This window comes from Aspergillus glaucus, assembly GCF_001890805.1.
Source record: "Aspergillus glaucus CBS 516.65 unplaced genomic scaffold ASPGLscaffold_13, whole genome shotgun sequence".
In the NCBI taxonomy this organism is placed as follows: Eukaryota; Fungi; Ascomycota; class Eurotiomycetes; order Eurotiales; family Aspergillaceae; genus Aspergillus; species Aspergillus glaucus.
The window spans coordinates 602,259-629,112 of record NW_019170465.1 but is presented as its reverse complement, the minus strand read 5'-3'; the positions used below and the strand labels follow the sequence as shown (position 1 = coordinate 629,112).

At 50.7% G+C, this 26,854-nt stretch overlaps 9 protein-coding genes across 9 annotated transcripts; 7 read left to right on the top strand and 2 right to left on the bottom strand.

Annotated features, from left to right (window-relative positions):
• Positions 1 to 133: 133 nt before the first annotated feature.
• Positions 134 to 1,800, top strand: ASPGLDRAFT_67442 (ACT domain-containing protein; the record flags this gene model as incomplete). Its single annotated transcript, XM_022549139.1, has 3 exons — positions 134 to 178; positions 261 to 676; positions 723 to 1,800. The coding sequence occupies 3 exons, from the start codon at positions 134 to 136 to the stop codon at positions 1,798 to 1,800; spliced, it is 1,539 nt and encodes a 512-aa protein (XP_022399894.1).
• Positions 1,801 to 1,917: 117 nt separating this feature from the next.
• On the bottom strand, positions 1,918 to 3,583 carry ASPGLDRAFT_1494219 (WD40 repeat domain-containing protein; the record flags this gene model as incomplete). The annotated part of the gene is made up of 4 exons (XM_022542034.1): positions 1,918 to 2,356; positions 2,410 to 3,063; positions 3,135 to 3,473; positions 3,529 to 3,583. The coding sequence occupies 4 exons, from the start codon at positions 3,581 to 3,583 to the stop codon at positions 2,334 to 2,336; spliced, it is 1,071 nt and encodes a 356-aa protein (XP_022399893.1). The 3' UTR covers positions 1,918 to 2,333.
• A 362-nt stretch (positions 3,584 to 3,945) lies between these two features.
• Positions 3,946 to 5,615, bottom strand: aspC (septin CDC12). Its single transcript, XM_022542804.1, has 7 exons — positions 5,475 to 5,615; positions 5,388 to 5,401; positions 5,264 to 5,306; positions 5,041 to 5,203; positions 4,670 to 4,980; positions 4,109 to 4,617; positions 3,946 to 4,057 (listed from the first exon to the last, which is right to left on the bottom strand). The coding sequence occupies exons 1-7, from the start codon at positions 5,517 to 5,519 to the stop codon at positions 3,988 to 3,990; spliced, it is 1,155 nt and encodes a 384-aa protein (XP_022399892.1). The 5' UTR covers positions 5,520 to 5,615; the 3' UTR covers positions 3,946 to 3,987.
• A 372-nt stretch (positions 5,616 to 5,987) lies between these two features.
• ASPGLDRAFT_173784 (snoRNA-binding rRNA-processing protein PWP2) lies at positions 5,988 to 9,127 on the top strand. Its single transcript, XM_022542803.1, has 4 exons — positions 5,988 to 6,033; positions 6,084 to 6,196; positions 6,264 to 6,759; positions 6,817 to 9,127. The coding sequence occupies exons 1-4, from the start codon at positions 6,016 to 6,018 to the stop codon at positions 8,896 to 8,898; spliced, it is 2,709 nt and encodes a 902-aa protein (XP_022399891.1). The 5' UTR covers positions 5,988 to 6,015; the 3' UTR covers positions 8,899 to 9,127.
• A 449-nt stretch (positions 9,128 to 9,576) lies between these two features.
• On the top strand, positions 9,577 to 11,501 carry ASPGLDRAFT_173781 (cytochrome P450; the record flags this gene model as incomplete). Its single annotated transcript, XM_022542802.1, has 6 exons — positions 9,577 to 9,777; positions 9,838 to 9,963; positions 10,033 to 10,117; positions 10,172 to 10,240; positions 10,290 to 10,907; positions 10,961 to 11,501. 6 exons carry the CDS (start codon positions 9,577 to 9,579, stop codon positions 11,374 to 11,376), a joined length of 1,515 nt encoding a protein of 504 aa, XP_022399890.1. The 3' UTR covers positions 11,377 to 11,501.
• A 5,543-nt stretch (positions 11,502 to 17,044) lies between these two features.
• On the top strand, positions 17,045 to 18,625 carry ASPGLDRAFT_128785 (WD repeat RBAP46/RBAP48/MSI1 family protein; the record flags this gene model as incomplete). Its single annotated transcript, XM_022540828.1, has 5 exons — positions 17,045 to 17,138; positions 17,212 to 17,317; positions 17,378 to 17,839; positions 17,897 to 18,385; positions 18,451 to 18,625. The coding sequence occupies 5 exons, from the start codon at positions 17,045 to 17,047 to the stop codon at positions 18,623 to 18,625; spliced, it is 1,326 nt and encodes a 441-aa protein (XP_022399889.1).
• A 567-nt stretch (positions 18,626 to 19,192) lies between these two features.
• Positions 19,193 to 20,395, top strand: ASPGLDRAFT_128623 (GTP cyclohydrolase I; the record flags this gene model as incomplete). The annotated part of the gene is made up of 4 exons (XM_022540818.1): positions 19,193 to 19,476; positions 19,532 to 19,665; positions 19,731 to 20,035; positions 20,096 to 20,395. The coding sequence occupies 4 exons, from the start codon at positions 19,193 to 19,195 to the stop codon at positions 20,393 to 20,395; spliced, it is 1,023 nt and encodes a 340-aa protein (XP_022399888.1).
• Positions 20,396 to 20,740: 345 nt separating this feature from the next.
• ASPGLDRAFT_467290 (uncharacterized protein) lies at positions 20,741 to 23,300 on the top strand. The gene is made up of 4 exons (XM_022546512.1): positions 20,741 to 21,036; positions 21,132 to 21,923; positions 22,008 to 22,990; positions 23,049 to 23,300. Exons 2-4 carry the CDS (start codon positions 21,180 to 21,182, stop codon positions 23,077 to 23,079), a joined length of 1,758 nt encoding a protein of 585 aa, XP_022399887.1. The 5' UTR covers positions 20,741 to 21,036; positions 21,132 to 21,179; the 3' UTR covers positions 23,080 to 23,300.
• A 2,963-nt stretch (positions 23,301 to 26,263) lies between these two features.
• ASPGLDRAFT_36640 (uncharacterized protein) lies at positions 26,264 to 26,852 on the top strand (the record flags this gene model as incomplete). Its single annotated transcript, XM_022544713.1, has 2 exons — positions 26,264 to 26,420; positions 26,494 to 26,852. The coding sequence occupies 2 exons, from the start codon at positions 26,264 to 26,266 to the stop codon at positions 26,850 to 26,852; spliced, it is 516 nt and encodes a 171-aa protein (XP_022399886.1).
• Positions 26,853 to 26,854: the final 2 nt, after the last annotated feature.

Sequence of the window (26,854 nt, the reverse complement as noted above, 5' to 3'; positions counted from 1 at the left end):
AAGCCGCTTACTTTATTCACATCTGCCAGTTCAGTGAATGTTAGACAGTCTCACTCCTCTCCTACATCCTCAAAGAACTGGTGAAGTCTTCAGACTCTCTCAGCACCAGTCTGAATTGTCTCCATGAGCCATAATGGATCAATCTCTTTCTCTGATTTCTGCTCAGGTGCAGTTCATGGTGAGCAAGCCTCTCTATTATCTATCTGAATGCTGCAATCATGGCAATCCTTCGTTCACTAACCACTATCGTCGAGGTACAGGAGGACCGTTTGGCCCTGGTGCATATTCCTCTCAACTTGTATCCGTTCTTCCTGAAGCCTATCTTGCAGGTGCTTTTCCACGAGGTTAGTCCTCTGGATGATGATAGGGAGACTATCGTGAACATCAACGTGGACGATGGACCTGCTCTCGAGGACGGCACAGTCACAGCTGCACCAGAGCAGCCTGCGTTCTTGAATATCTCGATCACGCCAGTCGAGTGCTCCGTGATGTGTCCGCGGAAGTTGGCTGATCAGTACTTTGCCCCACTGGTTGAGGGGTTTCGAGCTGTTTCGTCCGAGTCGGACAGTTTGTCTATCACGAGGGACGATTTTATTGCCATGCAGGTCTACGGTGAGGGCTTGGAGGCTGGTCAGCGGGTTCTTGAGTTGACGAGTCCGTTGGCTATGGCGGGAATGTACGTCTTTCCCCTGTCTGTATGGTGTATAGGGCTGACCGGAAAGTTCTATCTTTTTCGTCTCGACCTACTTCTCCGACTACATCATCGTTCCCTACAAATCCAAAAACCAAGTCATCGAGGCTCTTGAGAACCGCGGCTTTCAATTCGAAATCTCCACCGAGACTTTCGCCAACAGTCACCACAGCCAGTTCAATCGCTGCTTTAGTCCGGCATCTTCGCGTTCTCCGAGCAGCATGGGCTCTCCCCCATCCACACCACCACCTTCGACACTGGACGAACTGCAAACCCGCACCTTCTCCTCCCTTCACAAAAACCACATCCTCCCCTCCGTCGATCGCTCCCTGCGTCTCGTTCAATGTGCCGCACACCGCCGCTACACAAGCGACGCCAGCTCCATCTCCATCCTCCGCGAAGCTCTCACCACAACCTTACTCGTGGATAACCCGCGTTTCCTCTCCCTAACCCTAACAGCCGCTGACCCAGCCGCCTCCCTCCTCCTTGAAAAGCGCCTCCTCCCACGCTTCTTCTCCTCCACCGCAGATTCTACACCCGAACCAAACGACGACGAATCGAGCCTCCTCCTAGGCTCGAAAGAAGAAATCCTCGTGCCCATCATGCTCGATCTCCGCAAACTCCCCCTCGAAGCAACAGGTATCGTCTGCGGCGTTGCCAGCCGTCTCGCAGAAGCAACCCACAGCAATAACAACGACAGCAGAACCCTGGACCAGTCCACAAACGCCTCGACTTCAACAACAAGCATCGCAGCGCTCTCCTCCAATTCTCGTTCTACATTACACTCCTCGTCCTTCGACAGTTTCATCAAAAACGTCTTCTCCTCGAGCGCCGGAAGCACCAACGGCACCCCTAGCAGTGTTGGTAGCGGTGGACCAGTCCGCTTAGCTTATACCCACGCGAATACGTCTATGCCTATGCACCGGTTACAACCAGACTTTGATGTCTCGGTCGATACGGCTGTGGAGATTAGTTTCTTGAGTACGGCGAGGGCTGGGACAATCCTTGTTGGTGAGTATGAGTTGACTCGTGCCGTGGATGCGTTGGAGGCGGAGAGTCGGGAGCAGCGGGAGTTGGAGGATGGGTTGATTCAGGGATTTGAGGATTGATTGTTCCTGTCTTTTCTCTTTTGGTCTCGTCTTTTGTGTGCTTTGTTTTGGCCTGGAGTTGGTTGGGACGGTGTGATACGGCTTGAAAAAGTTCTGGTTGTGAGCGAGTATTCTTCTTTCTCTTTCTCTTTTTTTCTTTTTTGAGCCTTGGGTGTTGTGGTGTCGTGGAAAACAGAACAGAAAAGTGAACAGAACCCATGTATTAAGATTCAGCTGGAGCGGGTATGTATAGTACATGACAGAAGAAATAGCGGTTCGCTACTCATTATATTCATCTCTCATATCTGGACTTGTAGTCAGGCTTGTATTCTTGGTGATCACGCTGACATCGGAGGAAGTCGTCCAGTTTAGATTAAACACACTGGACGATAACGGGTTGTCCAGGTTGCCAGTGCCGGGGTTGTCTTCCATACCCTGCTATGGCTTGAACCAGTATCTTGATAGGAGATTGAGTGACTGGCTGCTGTCTCACGAATCACCAGGGATATCCTTCCATGGAAAGAAAGTTGTAAAACCATACCACTGGATATCCATCAACCATACACCTTAACAGTCCCTACACCCAGTTAGCACCCAAGCAAACCACAACCAGACCTGAAGAAAACATACCATCCGAACATCCCCCAGCCCACTGCTCCCGTTTCTCATTCCACGCCACACAACTAACAGCCCTCACGCCCTCCCCAGCAGGAACACTCGCAATAGCCTCACCACTCAACACATCCCAAGCAAACACATACGCTTGAGCTTGCTTCTTAGATTGGGACTGCGATTGAATACCTGCTTGGACAAACCGTCCACCCCAAGCCCCTTTATCCTCCTCGCCCTTCTCAGCTTCACTCCCACTAAGCACGACCCCATCATTCACAGCGAAAACAGATCGAATCCGCAACTCCTCGTTCCGATATACCGGTCCTTCCCCCTCCTTATCCCTTTCCTTCTCCCCCGGAAAAGCCTTGAGCAATTTCCCATCTCCCCGATCAAGCACCCTAATCCTTCCATCCAACGTACTAACAAGCACCGCATTTCCATCCCCCGAGCACCGTACGCTAGTCACCGGAGCACCAAGTACGTCGACTGTTGTCTGTCCCATACGGATATCGTAGATCCGTACGCGCCCGTCGTAGCTCCCGCTGACTATTGAGTATAATGGCATATGCGCGTGCAGTGTGGAAACGGTATCGGTGGCTTCGGGGAGGGTCTGGAGGGGTTTGTGGGAGGAGGCGCGGGCGTCCCAAAGGTTTATTGTTGTGTCTGCGCTGCCTTCGCCATTGATTAATTAGCATTTGGACTGCATTGCTGCGATCAAGAGGTTATAGGGAACAGGAGGGTACCAGAAACAACAACCGCATCCCCCTCACCCGCAAACTGCACCGCTTCGATACGCGCGTTATGCCCGCTCCAGCGACGCGTTGTAATACCCTGTTCTACATCCCAGAGGAAGACAGCGCGATCTCCGCCTACGCTGGCGAAGCGCGCATTATCTGCGGTCACGGCGATGTCGAGGACGGAGTAGCCGTGGGCTTCGTAGCGTTGGATTGGGGCGGTGGATTCTGCGGGGTACGTGTTCGTGCTGCTGGGGACTGCGCGCGCGAGGTGGATTGAGCGATCGGAGGATCCTGTTAGCAGGTAGGTTCCCGGGGAGCTGGAGAATGTGATGGCATTGACGGGGCCTGGGTGCTTGGTTAGTTTTCATCGGAGATGGAGCTGGAGCTGCGGGGAGCTTGCCATTATGTGTTTTGAGGGTGTGGAGGTGCTGGCTGGAGAATTGTTTCGCAGACATGGGCAGTATACTAGACTCAAATAATGAAGGATTTGTAGAGGTGATTTACTTGAATAATGGAGACCTACTCCGGCATCATGCCGAGGACTTCTACTTCACCGCCGACGAGCGAATGCACCCAACAAACACAGATTAATTGTATTGACACGCTACGAATACAACTCAGTATTATCAACGATGTAAAAACCATCGCTAGCTATCAGCCGGCAAAATAAATAAAGAAATAAAAAGGGTAACCAGCGTATCACGGCCGAGCCACAGCCCATTATGGATACTGCCCCGATACGCAACGAAAATCGAAGAAATAGGGGTAATCAAGAATAAACAGGAATGAAGAAGTCGCATATACCATCCTCCGTGGGTTTTTGTCCTTCCACTTCGTTCATAGCAGTGGCCAAAATATCTTAACGACGTCCGTGGCTTCGGGTACTCGGGCCCTGCAGGTGCTCGATCTCTTGCTCAAGTGATTTGATCCTATGCCGGTCAGTCGATGAACTCTTCACACATAATGGGATTGGGACATACGCAGCATGTGTGGCTTCCAAATCCTTGTTGAGACGGTCTCTCTCGGCAATGAGCTTCTGTTCCCACTGGCGGAACCGTTGCTCCTCCACCTTGACCTGCTCTGTGAAACGCTTCCGCAGGGATTCCTCTTCTTCCTTGAACTTGGGGTTGTCCAGCTTCCTGGGTCGGGCCTCGCCAAATTTCCTCGTCTCCATCTGCTGTGCACGGTACGCCTCGTAGTGTTGCTCCTCGGTGGTGTGGATGAGGTCGAGCATGTGGGTGCGGATAAGAATTGAACGCAGCTTCTTAAAGTCGCAGTGGTCCTCATTCTCGACTTCAGCAACACCCCAAGCGTACTGACGACCCTTAACGACACGGTTGTCGTGAGTCTTGACATCTTTCTCGGATCCAATCACGGCGTAGGGCATGGCGGCCATCAAGCTGCGGGCGTGGGCGGCGGCGTGCTCATCGTCCTCCTCGATCGGTGGGGTGTAGATCTTGATGCCCTGGGCTTCGATAACATTTTGGACCTATGACACAGTCAGCTTGATCCATGAACACGTCCTCCTTCGATTTTCTTACCCTCGTCTTGTAGCGGGCCAGGTCCGCGGGGCTAAGAGTATCGGCCTTGGCGATGACGGGAATGAGGTTGACACGCGAGCTCAACCGCTTCATCACTTCGATGTCGAGGGGCTTCAAGGTGTGGCCGGTCGGTCTGATGAAGTACAAGCAAGCGTGCACACGCATGTCGATCTTGTCTGTGCGACGGGGCTGCTGCTCTTGCAACATGTACGACTCATGCTGGTCGTCGAGGAACTCGATGATGGGTTGCCAGGAGTCACGGTTGTTGACGTAGTCTCCAAAACCGGGGGTGTCAATGACGGTCAGACGAACTGCGTAGTCCAGCCATTATTAGCAACATCATCACGATCCAGGATCCATCCGTGAACAACCTTTGAAGAACTTCTCCTCCAGCTCTGCCTTGGTGATCTCGATCTCGACGGTACGGTCGATCTGCTTCTGGTGACGGCGCTTGTGGTCGGCGTAGTTCTTAATGGTAGTCGAAAACAGAGTGTTGATGAAAGTGGTCTTTCCCAATCCCGACTCTCCAGCAACCTAACCTCCACCGTCAGCATGGACCATTTCTTGTTTGTATCTATAAAACCGGGAACCCACCATGATAGTAAACGCCGCACCCCGCTTAGCAACAATCTTGTGCCTGTTTTAATCACCACAATTAGGATCTCCATCGTTCTTTCTATTTCAATTGCAACCGTTGCAATATCAAAAATGTACACACCGTTGGTTGGGCAGCTAAAGAAACAGATAAGTTAGCAAACGTTCCCCTCATTCCATTGTATACTGAATCTGGGATTCGATTACTTACATTGGCAATGCCAATGGGCGAGGCAGTCTCCGTAGTAGGGGCCATGGTGATAATAGGGGTTAAACAAGCAAGAACCGATCACCGACGATGTCAAAAATGACGGAGGGGAATAGGGATAATAAATCCGGACCGCAGGGGGGGAAGAAGATAAGGCCAACGGAGAGGAAATGAAGCCAGTGAAGCACAAACAAAGCTGGCACAGACAATGGGGGGAGAAGAAAGCAAAAGGGAGATGAGGGAAGGAGGTCGAAGAAGAGAAATAGAGAAGAACGCAGGCTGGAAGCTCCCGATCCAAAGTCGCCGGCGTGCCTTCTTTGGGCGAAATCAATCCCAGGCTTGGAGTTGCCCCTGAATTGGTGGATCACGCGCCGCTAGTCCTATTCTGGTATAGCGGGACCCCCGGATAGCATCCTACCCGTTTAGGACTAGTCCATTTCGGGGCGGATTAACATTTGATCTGTTCTTCTCTTATCGCCCGTTTAGGAAGACATTTTTTGGACGAGCGCAAAAGAGAAAAAACGTCAAGTGGACGATTGACACCATGAAGACGGATTTCAAGGTATGCTTCTGCTATATGAGATCTCTAAGACTCTTTCTGACTACTGTTAGTTCTCCAACCTTCTAGGGACGGTCTATCGCAAAGGCAACCTGCTTTTTACTCCCGATGGAACCTGTCTGCTGTCACCGGTAGGCAATCGGGTCTCGGTTTTTGACCTGGTGCAGTATGTATCACTAAATTCTCGCTACTATTGATTGTACTATCATGGCAATGAGCTGACATCTCGCAAGCAATACCTCCTATACCCTCCCGTTTGCGCATCGCACCAACATCGACCGGTTGGACCTATCGCCAAAGGGCAATTTATTGCTTTCCGTCGACGAGAATGGCCGTGCGATCTTGACAAATTTCCACCGCAGAATTGTGATTCATCATTTCTCCTTTAAGGGATGTGTGTCCGCCCTCAAATTCTCTCCGTCAGGGCGATTTTTCGCAGTTGGTGCAGGGAGACGATTGCAATTCTGGCACACCCCATCGACACCGGGAACGGATACCAACGGAGAGCTCGAATTCGCTCCCTTTGTACTCCACCGCGATCTGGCAGGTCATTTTGATGCTATTGAGCATCTCGAGTGGTCCAGTGATTCTCGCTTCGTGCTCACGGCCTCCAAGGATTTGACCGCACGGATATGGAGCTTGGATCCGGAGGACGGGTTTGAGCCTACAACTTTGGCAGGACACCGGCAGGGTGTCAAGGGTGCATACTTCTCGGCTAACCAAGAAGCAGTAAGTCTACATGACCGCCATTGTTTGGAAACTGCATCTAATATATTTCGCATTTAGATCTACACCGTTAGTCAAGATGGTGCCTTGTTCAGGTGGGAATATGTCGCAAAGAAGGATCCAGAGACCATGGAAGACATCTCAGATGCCCGATGGAGAATCGTCAAGAAAGACTATTTCATGCAGCAGGATGCCAAGGTGAACTGCGCTACATTCCACGCGGCTACTGGTCTCTTGATCGTGGGTTTCTCCAATGGCCTGTTTGGCCTCTACGACCTGCCCGATTTCAACCCGATCCATCTCCTGAGTGTCTCTCAGAGTAATATCGACTATGTCACGATCAATCAGTCTGGAGAGTGGCTGGCGCTTGGTTCGTCGAAACATGGCCAGTTGCTTGTATGGGAATGGCAATCAGAGTCGTACATCCTGAAGCAGCAGGGTCACTTGGACTCAATGAATGCGATCGCTTATTCTCCTGATAGCCAAAAGATTGTCACCGCCTCTGACGACGGAAAGATCAAGGTTTGGGACGTCAAATCCGGCTTCTGCATTGTGACTTTCACAGAGCATACCAGTGGAGTGACTGCATGCGAGTTCGCCAAAAAGGGTAGTGTTTTATATACCTCATCCTTGGACGGCTCTGTACGTGCATGGGACCTTATTCGTTATCGTAACTTCCGAACCTTTACGGCACCTTCTCGATTGTCCTTCTCGTCGCTCGCGGTCGACCCCAGCGGCGAAGTGGTTTGCGCTGGCTCTCCGGATTCATTCGACATTCATGTGTGGTCGGTTCAGACTGGACAGTTGCTGGATCAGCTGTCAGGCCATGAAGGTCCTATTGTCAGCCTTGCATTTGCTGCCGATGGTAGTCATCTGGTCAGCGGTAGCTGGGACCGCACTGTTCGGATATGGAGCATTTTCGGTCGATCTCAGACTAGCGAGCCTCTGCAGCTCATGTCGGACGTTCTGTGTGTCGCATTCCGACCGGATGGCAAACAAGTGGCCGCGTCTAGTTTGGACGGCCAATTGTCTTTCTGGTCTGTAGAAGACGCAGTCCAGCAGGGTGGTGTCGACGGACGTCGCGACGTCTCCGGAGGTCGTAAGGTGTCTGACCGCCGGACCGCAGCCACCGCGGAAGGAACCAAGTCTTTCAACCGAATCACATACAGTGCCGACGGCAGCTGTATTCTGGCCGGAGGAAACAGCAAGTTCATCTGTTTGTACGACGTGAGGACCGGCTCGTTGGTGAAGAAGTTCACGGTTTCCGTCAACACCTCTCTTGACGGTACCCAGGAATTCCTCAACAGTCGCGACCTGACTGAAGCAGGCCCCCGGGGTCTCATTGACGAGACAGGCGAAGCATCCGATCTGGAAGACCGCATCGACAGTGCCCTCCCTGGTGCTAAACGTGGTGACGCAGGTGCCCGTCGGACTCGTCCCGAAGTGCGTGTCACGTCTGTCGACTTTGCGCCCACGGGCCGTGCATTCTGTGCAGCTTCCACAGAGGGTCTTCTCATCTACAGCCTGGATACAGAATTCATATTCGATCCCTTCGACCTCGATATCGACATCACGCCATCTACCATCCTCTCCACCCTCGAGAACGCCAAGAAGGCATCCAAGTCCGACACCGCTGATGATGATGCTACGTTCCTGAAAGCACTGGTCATGGCATTCCGTCTCAACGAGTCGAAACTTATTCGCGCCGTCTACGAAGGAATTCCCCCATCCAACATCCCCCATGTCGTCCGCTCCTTGCCCACTGTCTACCTACCCCGTCTCCTCCGTTTTGTCGCCTATGCTGCTGAGGAAACGCCTCATCTCGAATTCAACCTTCTCTGGTTCGAGTCTATACTGAGCAGCCATGGTCGGTACCTCAAGGACAACTCAGGCACGTTTGCTCAGGAACTCCGTGCCGTCCAGCGCGCTATTGATGACATTCGCGACAACCTGAAGAAGTTGACGGAGCGCAACGCATACAATCTCAAGTATCTTCTCTCGCAGCCCGTGCTTGCCAGCAAGAAGCCCAGTGCTCCTCTCCTTTCGCAAATCGAGGATGGTGACGATGCCAACGGACATGATGACAACATGGCTGATGCCGACGAGGACGATGGTGAAGATGGGTGGATTGGGCTCGAGTAATTGGATTTATTCTGTATATCTGTATCTATATACATTTCTTCTATGTTCTTTCTGTTTCTATTGCATCTGCGCCTGGCGTTTCGTCTACTGTGATATACCTGGAAAGATAAAAGGGGATAGTCAAAAGTTCAATTGGTTCAATAGACAGATGGTCTAAGCTCTTTTGCCCATAAAAGATCCCGTGTAAGCTTAATCAAACAGCTACTGTCTATATTTATATTCGAAACTGGTCTGTTCTACTTTTCTTTGTCACCTGTTTGTCATGCAAACAAGACCGAAAACAACCCTAATATCTTTTCTGCAAGTGCCATGAGCTCTGTTCAGAGACATATATGAGCACATGGCAGTGAAAGAAAATCAGGGGATAGCTGTAGTAGCTGTAGTACTCCAAGCATGATTGTTTTCTTAAAATGGTTTATCCACTACTGGGAAGCCTTGTTATAGAGATTGCTCAGTGAATGGCAAAGAGGAAGCAGTGAATGCAGACAATCACAGAATGAAGTTTGCCCTGTTTATACAATCCTTAAGCTATAAATACCCTCTCTTCTGCTCTCTTTCTTTCTATTCTGACAACTTCCTCTCCCATTCTTCTTTGCACAGATCGACTCTTCCTTCATTTCTTCCCACCTTATTCAGATCCATCAAGACACCCAACTACAAGCCTCCCTTGTCTTCACGATGCTCGAAGACCTGGGATTGGGCCTTTGGCATTTGACCCTCGCTCTTGCCTTGATACTGGGCGTCGTTGTTCTCTACAAGCCAGATCGCGATTTCGTTGGCGTGCCCACCGTCAAGTACAGTCGCTACCTACCCACTTTCTTCAATCGTGTGATTTTCTACGCTGTTGGTTCGAAGCTCATTGACGAGGGCTACGAGAAGGTACGTCTCTAACCATCATATCAATTGAACAAGACAAACCTAATGGCTGTCTCTGTTTAGTACAGAGACACCCCGTTTCGCATCCTCAAAGCTGATGGAGACCTGATCGTGTTGCCGGCCAAGTATATCAACGAGCTGCGTAATGTTGCACCATCTGAGCTGAGCTCTTTGGATGCTCAGTATAACGTTCGTGGATTCTTTCCTTTTGTTGCTGTTCTTCTGCAGAGAAGGGATAGGACTGACCGTTTGATTTAGAATGTGCTCGGGAAGTATACAAACGTGTTGGTTGAGAGTCGTTTGCCTTCGCTCACTGTTGCGAAGCGGCTCAATCCTGCTATTAGTAAGTTAGACGAGTTTTTTAAATCTAGCTGTGGTAGACACTGACTTTGAACAGGTCGGTTGGTTCCTAGCCTTATTGATGAGCTTCAGTATGCTTTCGACATTGAGGTCCCCAAGTGTGATGGTAAGTACCGCATATACCACCAAGGATGGAAGAAATGCTGACCATCTAGACAAATGGACCCCCGTCAACGCCTACAATATGCTCCTAGGTCTCCTCACCCGCGCCACCACCCGTATCATCTGCGGCGACTCGATCTGCCGAAACGAAAAATGGCTAGAAACCGTCACCGACTACACCATCAATGTCGGCATCACAGTCATTTTCCTCCGCCCATTCCCCAAATTCCTCCGTCCCCTGGTCGCCAAGTTCCTCCCCAGCGTACGCAAGCTCAATAAGCAGGTCCAATTCGTCAAGCAGGAGCTGTTCATCCCTATGATCAATGCGCGTCATCATGCGAAGAAGCATAATCCGAGTTACCAGAAGCCGGATGACTTTCTGCAGTGGATGATAGATGGAGCTGATAACCCTCGTGATGCGGATGCGGACTTTATGGCGCACAATCTTTTCATTATCATGAGTTTGGCGGTTGTGCATACCAGCTCGATGCTGATGACGCATATGCTTTACGATCTGATTGAGATGCCGGAGTATCTGGAGCCCTTGCGAGAGGAGATTCAGGCCACGCTTGCAAATGGTTGGACCAATGCCACTCATTCCTCGTTCATCTCCCAGCATCACATGGATAGCTTCATGAAGGAAGTGCAGCGATTCAACCCTACCGGCGAAGGTAAGCACCTCTCCCCCATCCCATCCGTCTAACCCAGTAACTAACGCAAGCAGTCTCCATGCACCGCATCGTCCGCCGCCCCGTAATCCTCACAGACGGCCTCGTCCTCCCCGTTGGCGCCCACATCTGCTTCGCAGCCGGCCCCCTCTCCCGCGACCCCAAAATCATCCCCGACCCAACCCCCTTCTCCGGCCTCCGCTGGTCCGTGAATCCCGAGATCAAAACGAACAGTTTCGTCAGCATCGGCCCGCACAATATGCATTTCGGATTTGGACGCCAGGCGTGCCCTGGTCGGTTCTTTGCATCGGTTACGATCAAGGCGATTATGAGCCGGATTATCGCGGAGTATGAGTTTAAGTATGAGGGGGAGAGGAAGGAACGGCCGGCGAATGTGAGGATTGGGGAGCAGATCATGCCTAATGTGGGGACGAATATTGTTATGAGGAAGAGGAAGGGGGTTGTTGTTTGAGGGGTGAGATTGGTGGTGGGCTTTCTTTTTTCTTTTGGGTCTTTTTGTGATCGATGGTGAACAGAAATTGGATGGAATTTAATTATTCAAGGATATGGTTGGCACAAAAGTTGGTTTACAAAGAGATTGAATGTTTTTTTTTTTTTTTTTTTTCATTTAGGTCTAGGGAAAGTTTAATAATTAATCATACATAACTATTATGGCTTCTGAGATGTATTCTGCAAAAGCATCTCCCATAGGGCTCACCCATGCCCACAGGAATAGTGTTCTGTACTCAGACAACTGAACAGATTTTAATATATATTTCTTGCTCAAAAGAGTATCACCTAACCGCAGCTGTCAAGGATGTGGCTGTTTATGCCTTATACGACAGCCTCCCGTTTATATATAAGAGAACCTGCAAAATCCGAAGGGATAATCATGATACGCCAAGTGGTCATGTGTAAACGAGCGAAAAAATTGTATTGCTGGGTATAAGCCCCCTCAGTGTAGCCTCACACCATCTAACATTTCTAAACAGAAGGTCCAAGGACCTGATGTGTATGCTCTGCGACTCCGTTTTTCGTACCCAATAACCTACACAACACAGAATACCCTATCCACCAGGCTACAAACCAATATCTACTACACGAATAATAATAAGAAAACCAAATTGAATCCATCACAAAGACGACAAACATCGCGATCAGGAATCACCTGCTGTAGCGGCACCTCTTCCACGGGGTGCACCTCGGCCTCGGAATCCTCCCCGGAAGCCTCCGCGGCCGCGACCACGTCCACGTGCATCCACAGAGGCGGGCGGCGGAACCTGGGAATAGCTCTTGGGTTGGAAGTTCGGGTTGTTCTTGATAATTCCCTCATCTGGGTGGCTGTTGTCTAACGTGTGGTATCCTCCTCGAGCGTAACCTCCACGACCTCTGCCGTTTCCGCGAGGACCAGTTGGGGGCACACCGTTGCTAGGATGGGGACGGAAAGGCAATGTGGTTTGTTGAAGTCCGCCACGGCCACGGCCTCTTGGTGCGTGTCCGTTGCCAGCCACAGCACCGCGGTAGGAGCTGTTCAAGGGAGGAGGAGCCGGTGCGCTTCTCAGCTGGCCCTGCCCGTTTGGTCCCAGAGGTGTTCCATAGCCAGCAGTCGTCAGTGGCGAGATGTGGCTCTGTGCTTGTTGGCTTGCGGCAGCTCGGGTACTAGCGATCAGCTGTCGGTACGACACGTTCAACACGGAAGAGGCCAGGACAGTCTGGCCTCGGAAGGGCGAACATCTATCTCCCAATGTCGTGCCGCTCATGAATGTAGCATCGAAGACGACGTCGAGCAACAGCGCCCGTGGCGTGCGGGTAAGACCAATGACAGTTCCTCGGGTGGCGATCGGCACTTTACCGGAGTCCTGGGCGTAGACAACGCGGTCCCCAAGCTTGAAGCTCTGGTTTCCAAGTCGCTGTTCAACGTCCGAAGGACGGAGAAGCGCACTTCGAGGGACACCGCGGATCTTCTTGGGGAGCATTGGAGGCAAGTTTTGATTGTATGTGTCTGCATCCTGTTCGATCACCTTGGCCACATCCGAGTCGAGTTGTTCAGCATCGAGAGGGACCCTCTCAAAGCTCTTAGCCTCGATCGACTTGAGCCAATCCCGGATATCCTTCATTCTTTGGAAAGCAACCTCCTCTGGATAGAAGTCGGTAGGTTGGTACCGGTCACGCTGAGGGTTTGCCTGAATGCCCGCAATGAACTCCGGGAAGTTGATCATGTACTGTTGCACTAAGTTGACTGCTTTTGGACTGAACTCCCAGCCTGTATCTCCACGACGTGAGTAACCAAGAACCTTCTGCTTCTTCGCTTCGAACTTCAAGTTGAGTCCCAGGTTTACGCGCTGGCCTTCAACGTCAACACTGAAGGAAGATGTGATCTTCGCCAGCACCAGAGGATTCAGGTGTAAGCTCTTCGCAATGGCATAGGAAGGCATGTATGGACACAACTTCTCCGCTTCCCGGGCACGTTCCTTTCCGAATTCAGGGTCTCGTCCTTTCACAGAAGCAATCATACCGTTGACCTTGCCGTCATCATGTCCAGTGATATGAACAGGTCTACCGTAGTTGAAATCTCCGAGGAAGAAGGCCCGAGATCCCTCGGGGAATTCCTCCTCAATCGGCAAGGCCTCCCGTTCGATGAATCGTTCGTCGGGGTTCACTACTTCATCGACAATCAGCTGAAGGGCATAATCGGTCTCCAGCCCAGGGATGTCGGCGAATTCCTTCATGGTGGTGCCCTCGTCTGTCTTGATTAATCCCTTGAGCATTTGGACATGTACCATAGCCTCCACAGGGCCGATTATGGTGCCCAGTCGTTTGCTATAGACACCTTCAATCCTATCGGCCTTCTTGCTCCACTTTTCAATCTCTGGAGGGGCATGCGGAGTAGCGACAACATGCGGCGATCCTTCAGGAAGTGTGTAGTCAAATAACTCATCGGAAACGCGGACAACAAAAGCTTCCTGCAGGAAAGGATACCCCACAAAGATGCGCTTTCCTAGTTTAGACTTGGCCAGCTCGCCAGTCGACCTGCTGCCGGGCTCAAGAAGCGTAATGACCATGCTCTCGTTACGGCTCTCTTGCTGAAATACGGTCACTCCGTGGAAGCCTAGTTGGCCGACGTGCGGCAAAGTCTTCAGGCTGGGGAATCCAGCTAACGCTGCAGCGCCTAGTTGTACACCTTCAACCAACCCAATATACGGTTCCAGGCCATCCATGGTAGGCAAATCAAAGGCATTCTCGATGCAATGGCAGTGCGGGATATCGGGAAAGGCGCCAGGAAGGGTTGATGGATAGGTGAACTGCACATCAGGGGAGTAGGTGAACTTGAGACTGACACCAAAATCGTTCCTTGCCTTCTCTTCGGGCGTCAGGAGGTGTTCTCTTCCATTAAGGGCATCCAATAGGCGGCGTTCCTCGATGAACGGGATCTTGACGACAGCCTCCCATTCCATCTTCTTCCCGTTCATATCCAATTCGAAATCGCGAGGGTAGAAATCGACGATAGGCGACTCAGGCGAGGTCATCAGATCCCGATAGGCAGGAGGGACAATCTTCTTGCTTCGGTCAGGCAAAACACCCATAAGCTGGTCGTATGGCCGGAACGGTTGGCCAAGGTTGAAATTCACATCGGCATTCAAACCATGTTTCACGTCTAAAGGAAAGGTTTGTTAGAATCGTCACTGCGAATTGCACTGTAGCACTAACCAGAAATCATTGGAGCATAATGATAGCGGAAGAACCATGGCCAGGATGCGATGCCTCTGTAATAGTAGTACAGAACCCATTGAAGACCCTGAAAGTAGTTCTCGGTCAATTCCCTCATCTCCTCATGGCTATCCAGGCCCCAACCAAATTTGGTTTGGTAGTAGTTGTTTTTCCACTCCTGAAACTTCATTTCGTACTTCTTCTCCGCCACTTCCTGGGCCTCCTCAGGTGACAGCTCTTCCACTTTGGCGTTGTCGTATTTCCGGATGATACGATGAACGGCCATGGAAGCCTCTTCATCTTCCTCATCGTCATCGTCATCATCTCCATTCTCGCTCGCAGGGAGTTGAAGCCGGAGAAACCGGTCGCCATGCTCATCAGGAACCGTTGTCCATGGCAGACGAAGATCTTCCGCGAGCTGTTCGATGAACTTGCGATCACGAGCTAGAAGCGTAGAAGGAAGGTCTAAAGGTTTCGGTTCCACCGCCTTTTCAGGTCGGTTCAGAACGTACTTCTTCACGTCTTTGAAGAGTTCCTTCTGAGCCGACGTGACCGTAAGGCTCTTGTGCTTCCCATTTGGTTCCGGAACACTTTCATTCTTCTTGGCGCGAATCCACTGCGCGTCCGAGTACTCGGCCTCGAAGAAGCGATATTCCACGTCACTCAGAGCATTAACAAGCATCCCCAATCGTTCACGGTTGATGACACCCTGTTCATTGATATAACCACCCATTTTAGGCAAGATATCCTTGTAGATTTTAAACATCAAAGCCAAGGCACCTTCGTTGATATGCAGATTCGGCAAATTAGGCAAAAAGTCGTTTCCGACAAAGAATGCCATAAGGATGAAGTCGTCAATAACCCGCTCCATGTCAAAGTGGAATCCTAAAATGCCTTCCTGCTCCAATTCCTGGAACTCCAACTCCAAGTACTCCCGGACCATGCAGATATGCAACAAATAGAAATTCTGATGCTCAAGTTCCTTGGGTTTCTTTTGAACCTGTCGACCAAAGGTAACTTCTTCACGAAGAAGACAGAAATGGGGATCATGGCTGAGAAGTCCCAGCATGATAAGATCGGCATCAAGACCGTAAAGACAATGGCGAAGGTTCGAATCGTAATCGGGTTGTGCTTTCGAACGCCGGATGTATTCCATGATCTTGTGTTCACCTTCACCGGGTACTTCATGACCAGACAGAACAATTTCAACTCCTTGCCAATCCTTGTCTTCCGAAATCTTCTTGTTAACGAAATACTTCAATTGTTCTGTCAACTTCGCCATGAACTCCGTTCCTGGAGTGATGCAATTGCTGTCAAATGCATCCTCCTTGGGCATTTCCACTCCCTGACTGATAGCCTTCTCCTTCGCTTGTTCGGCGTCTAGAGCTGTTCGGAATCGTCGCGCACGTTGTTGGTTCATCTTCGCACGGGGCGCAACACCATCAATGGCCATGAAGAAAAGCTTTTTCGGCTTAATCTTGCCGTACAGGTGTTCGATATAGTTGAATATAGCGATGAACATCTGATCCTCCGTCATGCGAAACGTTGGCGAATCGCTGTCCTTGTGCGTACAGTTGTGAATAATACCGTTCATGTCAAGGTATAGGTTATCAAATTCAGGTATCCGGTTCTCTGCGATGAGCATCGAGATGGCCGGATACCGCTCACTCAGCCAGCGAAAGAATTTCGGAACACCCATGATGAATTAAGCGTCAACGGTAATATCGTTACAGGAAAACAATACAGGTAGAGGTAATAACTTCGTCTTTCAATCGTCCGTTCGTTCGTCGGGTCGTCGTAATCGTCGTCAGAACCCAATGAAGGATCCAAGTTCACAAAGGATATACTCAGAAAACGACAGTGTGGTCGTAGACAAAAAGAAAGCACTGGGTATTCTCAGAGAACATGCGACACAAAAACAAAAACAATAGACAAGAACAAAATACCCCGGACTAATTGAAAAGGGAGCAGTACAATAAGGAAAGAAGTGATAAGAAAATAGGGCGAAAGAAACGCCGTTGGGTACAAGTTGGCAAGTGAGATTCCTCGTGGCAACGAAGTGGGAGGTTCCAACTTGCCCGCAGTCGTTCGGATAACAGTCATCATCATGCCAAGCCTGTTCTTTCCACATAGAGTCTAGTGGCTCCGAGACGCCCATTAACGCGCCTGGACGGGGAAACGTCGCGTTTCTCTAAGACAGACGAGAGAGCTTTCCCTGCTCGCAACTCTAAGCTCTGCTTGTCGAGAACCCTGACTAGTTACCCTTTACACCACTCTTGAAGATCCTTATTACTCTCTTTGTGTGATAATTGAGACGCCGGTAACCTTTTTTGTGTAATTTTTATAATTCTCGTTCCCAATTTCGCATTCTCAGGCCGCCATGGATAACTACGAGGAAGGCACGAATCAGCTCTGCAATTCCTTTGTTTTGTATGGAGCATTTGCTGACCTTACTTTTGGGTGCAGGATTCGAGGAGCAGGAGGAGAGAGAAGAAGAGCGCACTGAAGAGAAGATTATCAATGAGGGTAAGAAGAGCTGGCTGCAAACCCACAGATTCCGCTGTGACCGGAGAGCTAAAACGGGATTCGCATTGTTTAGAATACAAGACATGGAAAAAGAACGCACCGTTTCTCTATGACATGATTCTGAGTACGGCTTTGGAGTGGCCGACTTTGACAACACAATGGCTTCCGGATAAGCAAGAGTATGTACTCTCTGGTCAAAATCCCGTTGTGCCGAGTTGAGTTTGCTCATGTCTTCTTAGAGTCCCAGACAAACCCTACTCAACCCATCGCCTCTTGATTGGAACCCATACCTCGAGCGATGCGCAAAACTATCTACAGATCGCCCATGTGCAGCTTCCCAACCCCACGGCACCCAACCCCGATGATTACGATGAGGAACGGGGCGAGATTGGTGGATATGGAGGTAGCTCCAAGAAGGCCTCGATGGAGATTAAGTTCAACATTGTGCAGAAGATTGACCACAAGGGTGAGGTCAACAAGGCACGGTATCAACCGCAGAACCCCAACGTCATTGCTACCATGTGTACGGACGGAAGGGCGATGATCTGGGATCGTTCGAAACACCCAAGTCTGCCCACGGGGACGGTGAACCCTCAAATGGAGCTTCTGGGTCACACAAAGGAAGGCTTTGGACTTAGCTGGAGTCCGCATGTTGCGGGTCATCTTGCGACAGGTAGCGAGGACAAAACTGTTCGCCTCTGGTAAGACTGATAGATTTCTATTTTGAACAATTTGCCTAGGTACTGATTGTCATACAGGGACTTGACGACATACACGAAGGGTAACAAGGCCCTCAAGCCTTCTCGCACGTACACACACCACAGCTCGATCGTCAACGACGTCCAGCACCACCCCCTCCATTCGTCTCTCATTGGCACCGTATCCGACGATATCACTCTCCAGATCATCGATGTTCGGGAAGCAGACACGACTCGTGCGGCCGCTGCTTCCGCCGAGGGCCAGCACCGCGATGCGATTAACACTATTGCCTTCAACCCGGCTGCGGAGACGGTTTTGGCTACTGGATCGGCAGACAAGACTATTGGTTTATGGGATTTGCGTAATCTGAAGAGCAAACTTCACGCACTCGAATTCCACAACGACTCTGTCACCTCAATCTCCTGGCACCCATTTGAGGAGAGCGTCTTGGCCAGTGCAAGTTACGATCGTAAGATCATGTTCTGGGACCTTAGTCGGGCAGGTGAGGAACAGAGCCCCGAAGATGCACAGGATGGACCTCCAGAGCTGTATGTATCTCCTCAATTTGTCCTCAATATTCCGATGACAAATACTGACTTGAAACGATTTGCAGTTTGTTCATGCACGGTGGCCACACCAACCGTATTTCCGACTTCAACTGGAATCTCAATGACCCTTGGGTTCTTTGCTCCGCCGCAGAAGACAACCTGCTGCAGGTCTGGAAGGTATCCGATGCGATTGTTGGCAAGGATCTGGAAGATGTGCCGACTGAGGAATTGGAGCCGTGATATGGATTCGCACTGGGGGAAACGCATATGGATACATGTACGACGTGATTTTCACTCACTTCTTGTATTAATTGTTTTACTTCTAAGCAAGCCGGATGACGTTCAGAATTTTAAAAGGACTTTATTTACATCTGTTCATGCATGCGTGGCGCCGGACTACAGAAGACTTGTCATTTAGTCGCATAGACCCCCACTTTATTGTCCATATCGGCCCTTTTGAGCATATTCTGCTGTTACTGAAGTCCTGCTACATAGTACAGAGTATTCTAACCCATACTCTCACCATCTCAACCCCTCAGCGGGAGTCATATACCATGTCTTTCATTGGTCCAGTACCCTGGGCGGTGAACAATATCAGTAATCGGGGAACTGACGCCGGACAGACAAAAAAGCCGCCCCGCGGCAAAATAAATATAGACTTTGACTTCATTACCCCATCATCAACCATTTGCTTGTCATTTCTTTTATTTTATGATTCGGTGATTGAAGCCTGATATTTGCGTCTCCTTATCCTCCTCTTCATTTGCCTGCCTTACCCGGTTCTTGTCTTTATCTAGCACTGAAGTCATGGGTTCTGGGTCGCCCCCGGAGGGGCCGAAACCGAAGTCGGCCATTCCTCCCCATGTTCTGAATGGTAGTTCACCTCTTCACCTTTCTACTAGCACGCGCGCTGCCCGTGAGCGCGAAAGCCTTAATTCATCAATCCTTTCGTCTTTCTCTCCGCGCATACCGGCTGAGTTTGCTTCGTCCGAGACAGAGACACAACCCGCCGGCGATTCCAACGGTACCAATGCCAACAGGGATGACCAGAACGGTCCGACTCCTGCAGTACGCAGCTCAGGTAGCTCCAGGTATGCCGTCGCTTGGCGATATATTGTACTTGAGAAATTGACAAACAAATTCCAGGCCTACTTTGAATGACCCACCGCGCGATCCGAGAGATGAGGGAGGCCCGTTGACTCCACCGGCGACAGTCAGTCGGCCAGCGAGCCCTTATACTCTTGCACCTCCGATTGACTTTGATGGACTGAGCTGGCCTTGTGAGTGAAGCGACCATGGGAAACACGTGTCTGGTGCTGTATCTGACATTGTTTTCTCTACACAGGCCCCGGAACTAGGGAGCGACTTGAATCGACCCCAGAGGAGGTTGAAGAGCGGGTACAGAAGCTTGCAGGCGCTGTACGGACAATATTCGAGTGTGTTGGAGAAGACCCGGAAAGAGAAGGACTGCGGGAGACACCAGAGCGATACGCCAAAGCCATGATGTATTTCACCAAAGGCTACGAAGAGAATGTCAGGGATCTCGTCAATGGCGCCGTTTTCCACGAGGACCACGACGAACTCGTTATTGTCAAGGACATCGAGGTGTTTTCTTTGTGTGAGCACCACATGGTGCCGTTTACCGGAAAGGTACGAAAAGCTATATCCCTTTTCTCAGGGCGCCTCGGTTAATCAAGTATCTAATCACAGGTGCACATTGGATATATTCCGGACCGCCGTGTCCTCGGTCTTTCGAAGCTCGCTCGCCTTGCGGAGATGTTTTCGCGAAGACTTCAGGTGCAGGAGCGTCTTACCAAGCAGGTCGCCTTAGCCATCTCAGAGGTCTTGAAACCTCGAGGCGTAGGTGTCGTTATGGAGTCTTCCCACCTTTGCATGGTGATGCGTGGAGTGCAGAAGACGAGCAGCACCACCACGACAAGCTGTATGCTGGGATGCATGCGGTCGAGCGCAAAGACTCGTGAAGAGTTCTTGACGCTCCTGCATAGATAATGACGAAATTCGATGCCCCTTGTTTGTGCCATATATTTGCTATCCTCGTTTAACAGTGGATATCGTTGATGGTGTTAGATTTTCGGTTGCTTACCTTTCAACAGGTTAATGGGTTATGGCATGTTGCTTTCTCTTTTCTCTTTTTCATTTCTGGATGTTACTTCGACCATTTTCTTCTTTCTACACATATTTCTCACGCCTCATAAATTATGGGGGTACTCTCTGTGGTGCGTTGGGGCTGTTTTAACACTTTGGCTTGTTTCTTTCAACTCGAACCAATACTGTCCTACGTTACCTTGATGTCTATGCCTCTTTCACTCTTTCAAGTCATGTCCTTTGTTTGATATTCATGATAACAAATTGTGTATATCTGTTCCTCTGAGGAAGTTACTGAAAATATTATGTTTTTGGAAGAACTATTACTGGGGATCTGTTTCTTATGTTTGTTCTGTTTTCATGACAAACAACTGGTTTGACAAAGGGTTTCCTCACAGGTCCTAGCCCTAGTCATTCACTGCTTCAATCCTATCTATGAATCACACTCATAAAAAATAGTAGCTTCACATCCTTTCCTTCTTTAATCCTCACTTTCTGCCACCGCCTCTGAACAGTTAAAAAGGCCATCCAACTATAAATATCCGGTATGTCAGCCCTAAGCAGCTTCTCGACTCTCTCCTTTGAATCCTTGCTCTGCATCAAAATCAACGTGATACTAACGCTAGTAAATATGCCGCAGACAAGAAACGCTCGTGAGATCCTCGAGGCCTCTGAAATTTTGCTGCAAATGTGCGACCCCGACCGTAGCCAGCCCTCAGCGCAGTCAAACCAGCGGGTTCCTGCAGCTGGCTCCGAACGTAATGCTACTCGAGGAACAAACACTGCAGTGAACGATACCACTAGTGGTAATATACGGGCCAATACTCGAGCGCCTATCCAGATGACCACGATGCCCAATGCAAACCAACGTCGTGCTCGGCCAGCTGTGGTTGGACAGCAAGGTTCTCATAATCGAGTGCAATCAGCCCCTACGAATCGACTTCGAACTCAGCAACCAAGTAGTGGTCGGGCTATGCCTATACAGCCTCCTTCGAACCATGGCCAAGCAGCTCCTGCGTCGAATACGAATCAGAATGCGTTTAAGCCGGCTGCGCCCGAGCAGAGGCTTGTCCCCGTGAACGCAAACCAATCCTTGCAGGCGTACCTCATCCATCAACAGCGCATAGCTGGTATAGCGCCACAAGATATGATTACCATGCCAGACCAGCAGCAAAACACCAAGTCGCAGCCAGGTGCGCAGTCAGGAGGCCAGAGTAACACTCCTTCTTTGGTACAATTCTCACGCGAAGGCTCTGTTGTGTTTCCTCAAGTGGCTCCCGCGAGGTTTGATGGTGTTCTTCTGCCGCCTCCCTCGTCGACGGCTCGGACACCTCAATCTCTTAGATCTGGGACGACGAGTGATCCTGCCAATTACGCTACTGGAAGGGTAGTCCAGTCAATGAACGAAAACATCGGTGCGCAGGGCTATTTGGTTAGTCGCAATGGATGCAACGTTGGTACTTCTCATTCGCAAAGCTTTGCAACTAACAACCGTGCAAATGCGCATGTTGGGCAGTGTAATGAATCTATCGGCCAGCAGGACTACCCGCTGTCTTCAAATCAGCTGCCTCGGCTGCGGAATCTGAACACCACTTCTGCGAATAGACCCAGGGACCGGACTGCATCTCAGAGCACCAGAGTTCGCCGTCACTTCAGCCCACATTTGGACTTTCCTGGCGTGTTGACCTCATTCCCACAGCTGCTGACTAGGGTTATCGATTCGCTTGAAGTGGACGATTTCCTCAACCTGTATGCGGCTTCCAAACGCTTCTACTCCTACATGAAAGCGAACCCTGAAGCAACCATAATGCGCTTCGCGTTTAAACGCTTTGGCGACACTGCTCAAACTTTTTCTCATCCATGCTACCAGAAGCTCACCGTTTACAGTCGCGGCCCCAGACCTGAAAACATCCCCGGGCAAGTGTTGGAGATGCGCCCGTCGCCGAGATGGCTCAAGATGCTTGACTCCAGAGAAAAAGTTGTCAAGGACATCATGGACCTCTTCGACCAGAGTGGATACACCCTTACCTCTCGATGCGTGGGAGTGCTGAAGAAAATATGGTTCCTCATGGACATCCCCGACAACCGCCGTCGCACCTTCGCAGTTCAGAACAAATACCTCTGGTCGGACAATGAAGTTTTCTACGCAGTGTTTATCTTCGCTCAGATCGAATCGCGCTTCACCCATAACGTATCCGGAACCCCACGCTCAGGTTTCCGACGCCTCCTCCTGGGTCAGAAAAGCTTAACCCTGCTGCGCGACGCATTGAAAGGCACAGCCCTCCGCACGAACTACGAAGTCTTAAGGGAGTTTATCCGGTGGAAGTATATTCCCACACCTGACGAGGCTGACATGTTCCTTTTCGGTGTCCCCGCTGGCGAGCACGGTCTGCTTCAGCACGAGTACTACGGCCGTACTGCGAATCAAGAGAAACTCCAGCGACCTGACGATCTCTTGTTGAGAGAAATGGCCCGGCGTCAGTTGGATATGGGGTCTATGTATGCGTGGGTCTACGTGCAGAGTGAAATGGATCCATTGCTGAAGCGCGATTATCAGCTTGAGCCCGAGACTTCGTTTCTTCAGCTGATTCTTTATGAGGCGAAGAAGAACAGCGATGAGCCGTCGAACTGGTGGAAGGATGCGGTGGTCGATAACTCCTGTGGGGAGTCTGTCTGATTCTCTTCGTTTTGCTTGCTTTCTTGTGAGTTGCGCTGGGTTGGTTGAGTTCAAGAATATCTTCCCTATTGATATATTTATTCATCATGTACTTAGCAGGTTTAATGATAAATGGAAGACAATCTATAATCAATAGTAGGATGCAGATTTGGTGAAGTAAAGGACTGGTTTGTAGATTCTGGGCCACATCTGAGATATGTGGCTTGCTCGCTAACGTGGCGGTGCAGAACGTATCATCCTCCGCAGTTGTCAACCTCAGCCTGACACTGACCACACGACCACTCCTCTCACTGCCAGCAACGGCTTACAAGCCAAGGCTTCGTATCAAAATATGGCAAACACCGGGTCATTCTCACTTTTTAATCTATATAGATTCTCTCTATTCTGAGCCCTTCTCTGATTCGTTGGGGTGCATGGCCACGCCGAGCGCAGAGGATTCCGCCATAGCAATCTCCCATCGCCGCCCGTTCATTATCGATCAAGACACACATTCAAATCTCGCACGTACAATACCAATGGGCAACGGTAATATGGTCCGGGATGAAGGGCCTATCAGGGGCGCTGACCTCTGTTCTGTTTCTGGACTTGAACCCTCCTGAGCGGAAATTATCTCATGAGCGACCGAGGAGATACGGGGCTACAGCTTAGCTCTACTCGCTTACGGGCTTGTGATATCACGATAGCCAATTTCCGGGGACTTCTATGATAGTTGCTGATTATCCGAAGCTCGTGGTATTTTTCCTCTGTCAGGTACGCACCCAGCGTTTCGGTCGGTCCCTACTTTTGGGACCAATTCAGGGTAAGTAAACTCCGGCAAACTTGTCGGATCACAGGCAAGAATAGAACTTGTGAGCGTATGAACTTCACAGGTGCTACCTGGTCTCGCCGCAAGCTACTCCCAACACCCTAGAGGATTATTGGCGCTTGGATTATACCCAGGATTGTGATTATCTGCCGTAAACCATTGGTTGGACTTCGATTACTTTGTTTTTGCAAGATCGCGTTGCGTCTACTGTTGGCTGGAGATGCCTCAGCGGGCCACATCCAGCATACCACTGGGTGCCCTACTCTTACTCTGAGTACAATCTAAGCGGCTGGCAAAACGGACTGTCAAATCCTGGTCTTGGATGATTACAGGCCGCTCACTGCTCCGACTTGCTGCGCTGCAGCTCCATGGTTGTCGATGGGAATGACCGAGTCCGGAGATACTCCGCAAACTGTCCTATCGACACCAGGACGGTTCTCTGGCGGATTGGTCTTCTTTTACTTGCCGCCCAGTGTGCTCGATTTTTGCCATTTTGCACTATGTAGATAGACCTATGTTCTCAGGCGAAAGGATAATCTGACCGACAACGAGCGGCATGAAAAAACCACGTCTTACGCCAGAAGTGGGCAGCGAAGGGCAAGAAGAAAGAAAGGAAAAGAGAAAAGAAAGCGAGGATAATGCCTTTTCAAGGGGAAAAAAAACTCACAAAAGACTCATGGTCATTATGAACCGGGCTTGAGCAGCAGTTTTCTGGCTGGCCCAAAGCCGAAAGCCCGATATGATGGGAGCAAGACAAGGAGCCACCAAAAAGCTGACCACTGCAGCCTGGGCTTTTCCAAAATACATTCAAGGAAACTGTCATGATCGAGTGGCGCTCTGTCAAACTGCCTGTCGCCTTCATTCGTAGTAGAATCGCGAGGCAGCAAAAACACGCGGCTCTCGGGAGGCAATCTTTATCGCATACTGTCACGGAATTAAGCCACCCTCGTAGACACCACGACTTCACTGTTCAAGGTTCGTGCATAAACATTTATACAAAGATCGAGGTGCGTCATTCCCCTTCCCTTCTAGTAACATTCTCTCTTTATAGAATATTCTAACATTCCCTTACTCCCTCGACAGGCTAATCTGCCCGGAAAAACCACGCTTCCGCACGCCCCAAAATCCTCCCCCGAAAAACCAACGAACGACCTCACAGGACGGCGCACCGACGCTGAACTAGGCGAAACGACCTGGCTCCACCCGGAATCTCCTGCGCTTTCATCTACAGGCTAATCTAATTACTTTCGTCGCCCCCCCAGTTGTCCAGTCGGCTACCAGTCCTACTGGTTCTCCGTGTTCCTTTTTCCGGTCTTCTTTCTTAAACCCGATGCAGGTGCAGACGATTACATGGCTGGGTCCCGTAGGAGTCCGGTGTTGAGAGACGAGTGGAGCGCCGCCAACAACGCCAGTGATCACGACAGACAAAGGCCTCGAGATTCTCGTCCTTACAATCGTGATAGAGGCAAGGACAAACATCGGGAGCGAGACCGTCCTCCCTGGCCCAAATACGGCGGATCAGATCGTTCGTTACGGTCGCCGCCACCCTCGCGTGCTTTTGCCCATCCCGGCCGCGAAGGACCTCACAAACCTCGCGATTTGCCTATAGATACACCGAGCGCTCGTTCCCCTGGTCCGTCAGAAAGTGGAAGGAACACAAGTTTCCGTCGTTTCTCGCAATCTTCAGCAGATCATCTGGATTACCGTCCGTGGGCAGCCGAGAAGGAGCTTCGAACAGACGACTCCCCATCGGCACCACCGCCGTCAAAACGCAAAAGGACACGGAGTCCATCGCCTCATCGCCCCCAGCACCGTCCTCCTCATCCTCCGCGCCATCCTCGTCACCATCGCAAACACGGCGAGGGTTTTGACCGAGGCTCTTTCCCCCCGAAACGTGGACGTTTCCCAGGTCGCGGTAGAGGCGGTCGAGGGCCACCCAGACGAGGGAGAGACCGACATCGGAACGATTTTGGGCGCGTGGGCTCTCCAGGGAGAGATTCATTATCTCCCGGCCGTGGAAGAGACTCTTTTTCACCACCACCTCGTAGGTGGTCACGCAGCCCCCATCTGGAGGACGATTTTGAAAGAAATTTCCGTCATCGATCTGCCTCCCGTCATTCAACGCGATCTGTGAATTCTAGGGTTTCGACGCTTTCTCATCGGGATTCTAGAGGTGACCCGGAAATGAATTCGACAAGGCCAATGCGGTCTGTCGTTGATTCCGCCAGATCGCCATCCCCTTCCCGGTCAGGTTTTGACGCGGACAACGCCAGTGTTTCTGGTGATGGCGATGCCCCACGCTCGCGAAGTTTCAATCCACATGTTGACAACAGACACTTTGAAACATCACCACAATACAGAACATCAAATTCCCCTAGGCCTACGTCTCCGTATTCGTCGGGACGGGGCCCATGGGGTGGACAACCTCCGTATAATGGGCAGCAGAGGTGAGTCGGTCATTAGAAAGAACAATTTCCTTCTCTATTTTGGGCTGGGCTAATCAGGCATGGTATACTATAGGCGCTCTCCTCCATCTCGACAGAATAGCTATCCTCCTCCCCCAACTGGTCCGCGGAATCAGCAAATATCCTACAGCAGACCCCCGAGCCAATCACCATATCATGGTGGGCATTCTGGATACCGCGGTGGTTATCAGAATCAGGGCCGTCACTTTTCTGGATCTACTGGTGGGCCTTCTCCCCGTGGTCGGGTCCAATTTGACGACCTCCAGTGGGCTCCAACGCATCCCCGAAGTTGGAACGGTCCTCATAGTCCGCACACGGCGTCGGGTCAACCGTCACAAAGTCCTCCACCACCCCCGCCAGATGATCGAAACTCTCCCCGTTTCAAAGAGGGTGGCCATCCTTTCCGACCAGTGAGC

Excerpts from the sequence above, each read along its gene's own strand:
- ASPGLDRAFT_173784 (XM_022542803.1), top strand. Across the intron at positions 6,197-6,263 it reads TCGGTTTTTGACCTGGTGCA|CAATACCTCCTATACCCTCC; the intron begins GTATGTATCACT and ends ACATCTCGCAAG. Across the intron at positions 6,760-6,816 it reads TCTCGGCTAACCAAGAAGCA|ATCTACACCGTTAGTCAAGA; the intron begins GTAAGTCTACAT and ends TTTCGCATTTAG.
- ASPGLDRAFT_467290 (XM_022546512.1), top strand. The coding sequence starts at position 21,180 with ATGTGCGACCCCGACCGTAGCCAGCCCTCAGCGCAGTCAAACCAGCGG. Across the intron at positions 21,924-22,007 it reads TCGGTGCGCAGGGCTATTTG|TGTAATGAATCTATCGGCCA; the intron begins GTTAGTCGCAAT and ends CATGTTGGGCAG. Across the intron at positions 22,991-23,048 it reads CAGTTGGATATGGGGTCTAT|CTTGAGCCCGAGACTTCGTT; the intron begins GTATGCGTGGGT and ends CGCGATTATCAG.
- aspC (XM_022542804.1), bottom strand. The coding sequence starts at position 5,519 with ATGGCCCCTACTACGGAGACTGCCTCGCCCATTGGCATTGCCAAT. Across the intron at positions 4,981-5,040 it reads GGAGGAGAAGTTCTTCAAAG|TTCGTCTGACCGTCATTGAC; the intron begins GTTGTTCACGGA and ends TGGACTACGCAG. Across the intron at positions 4,058-4,108 it reads TTGGAAGCCACACATGCTGC|GATCAAATCACTTGAGCAAG; the intron begins GTATGTCCCAAT and ends TGACCGGCATAG.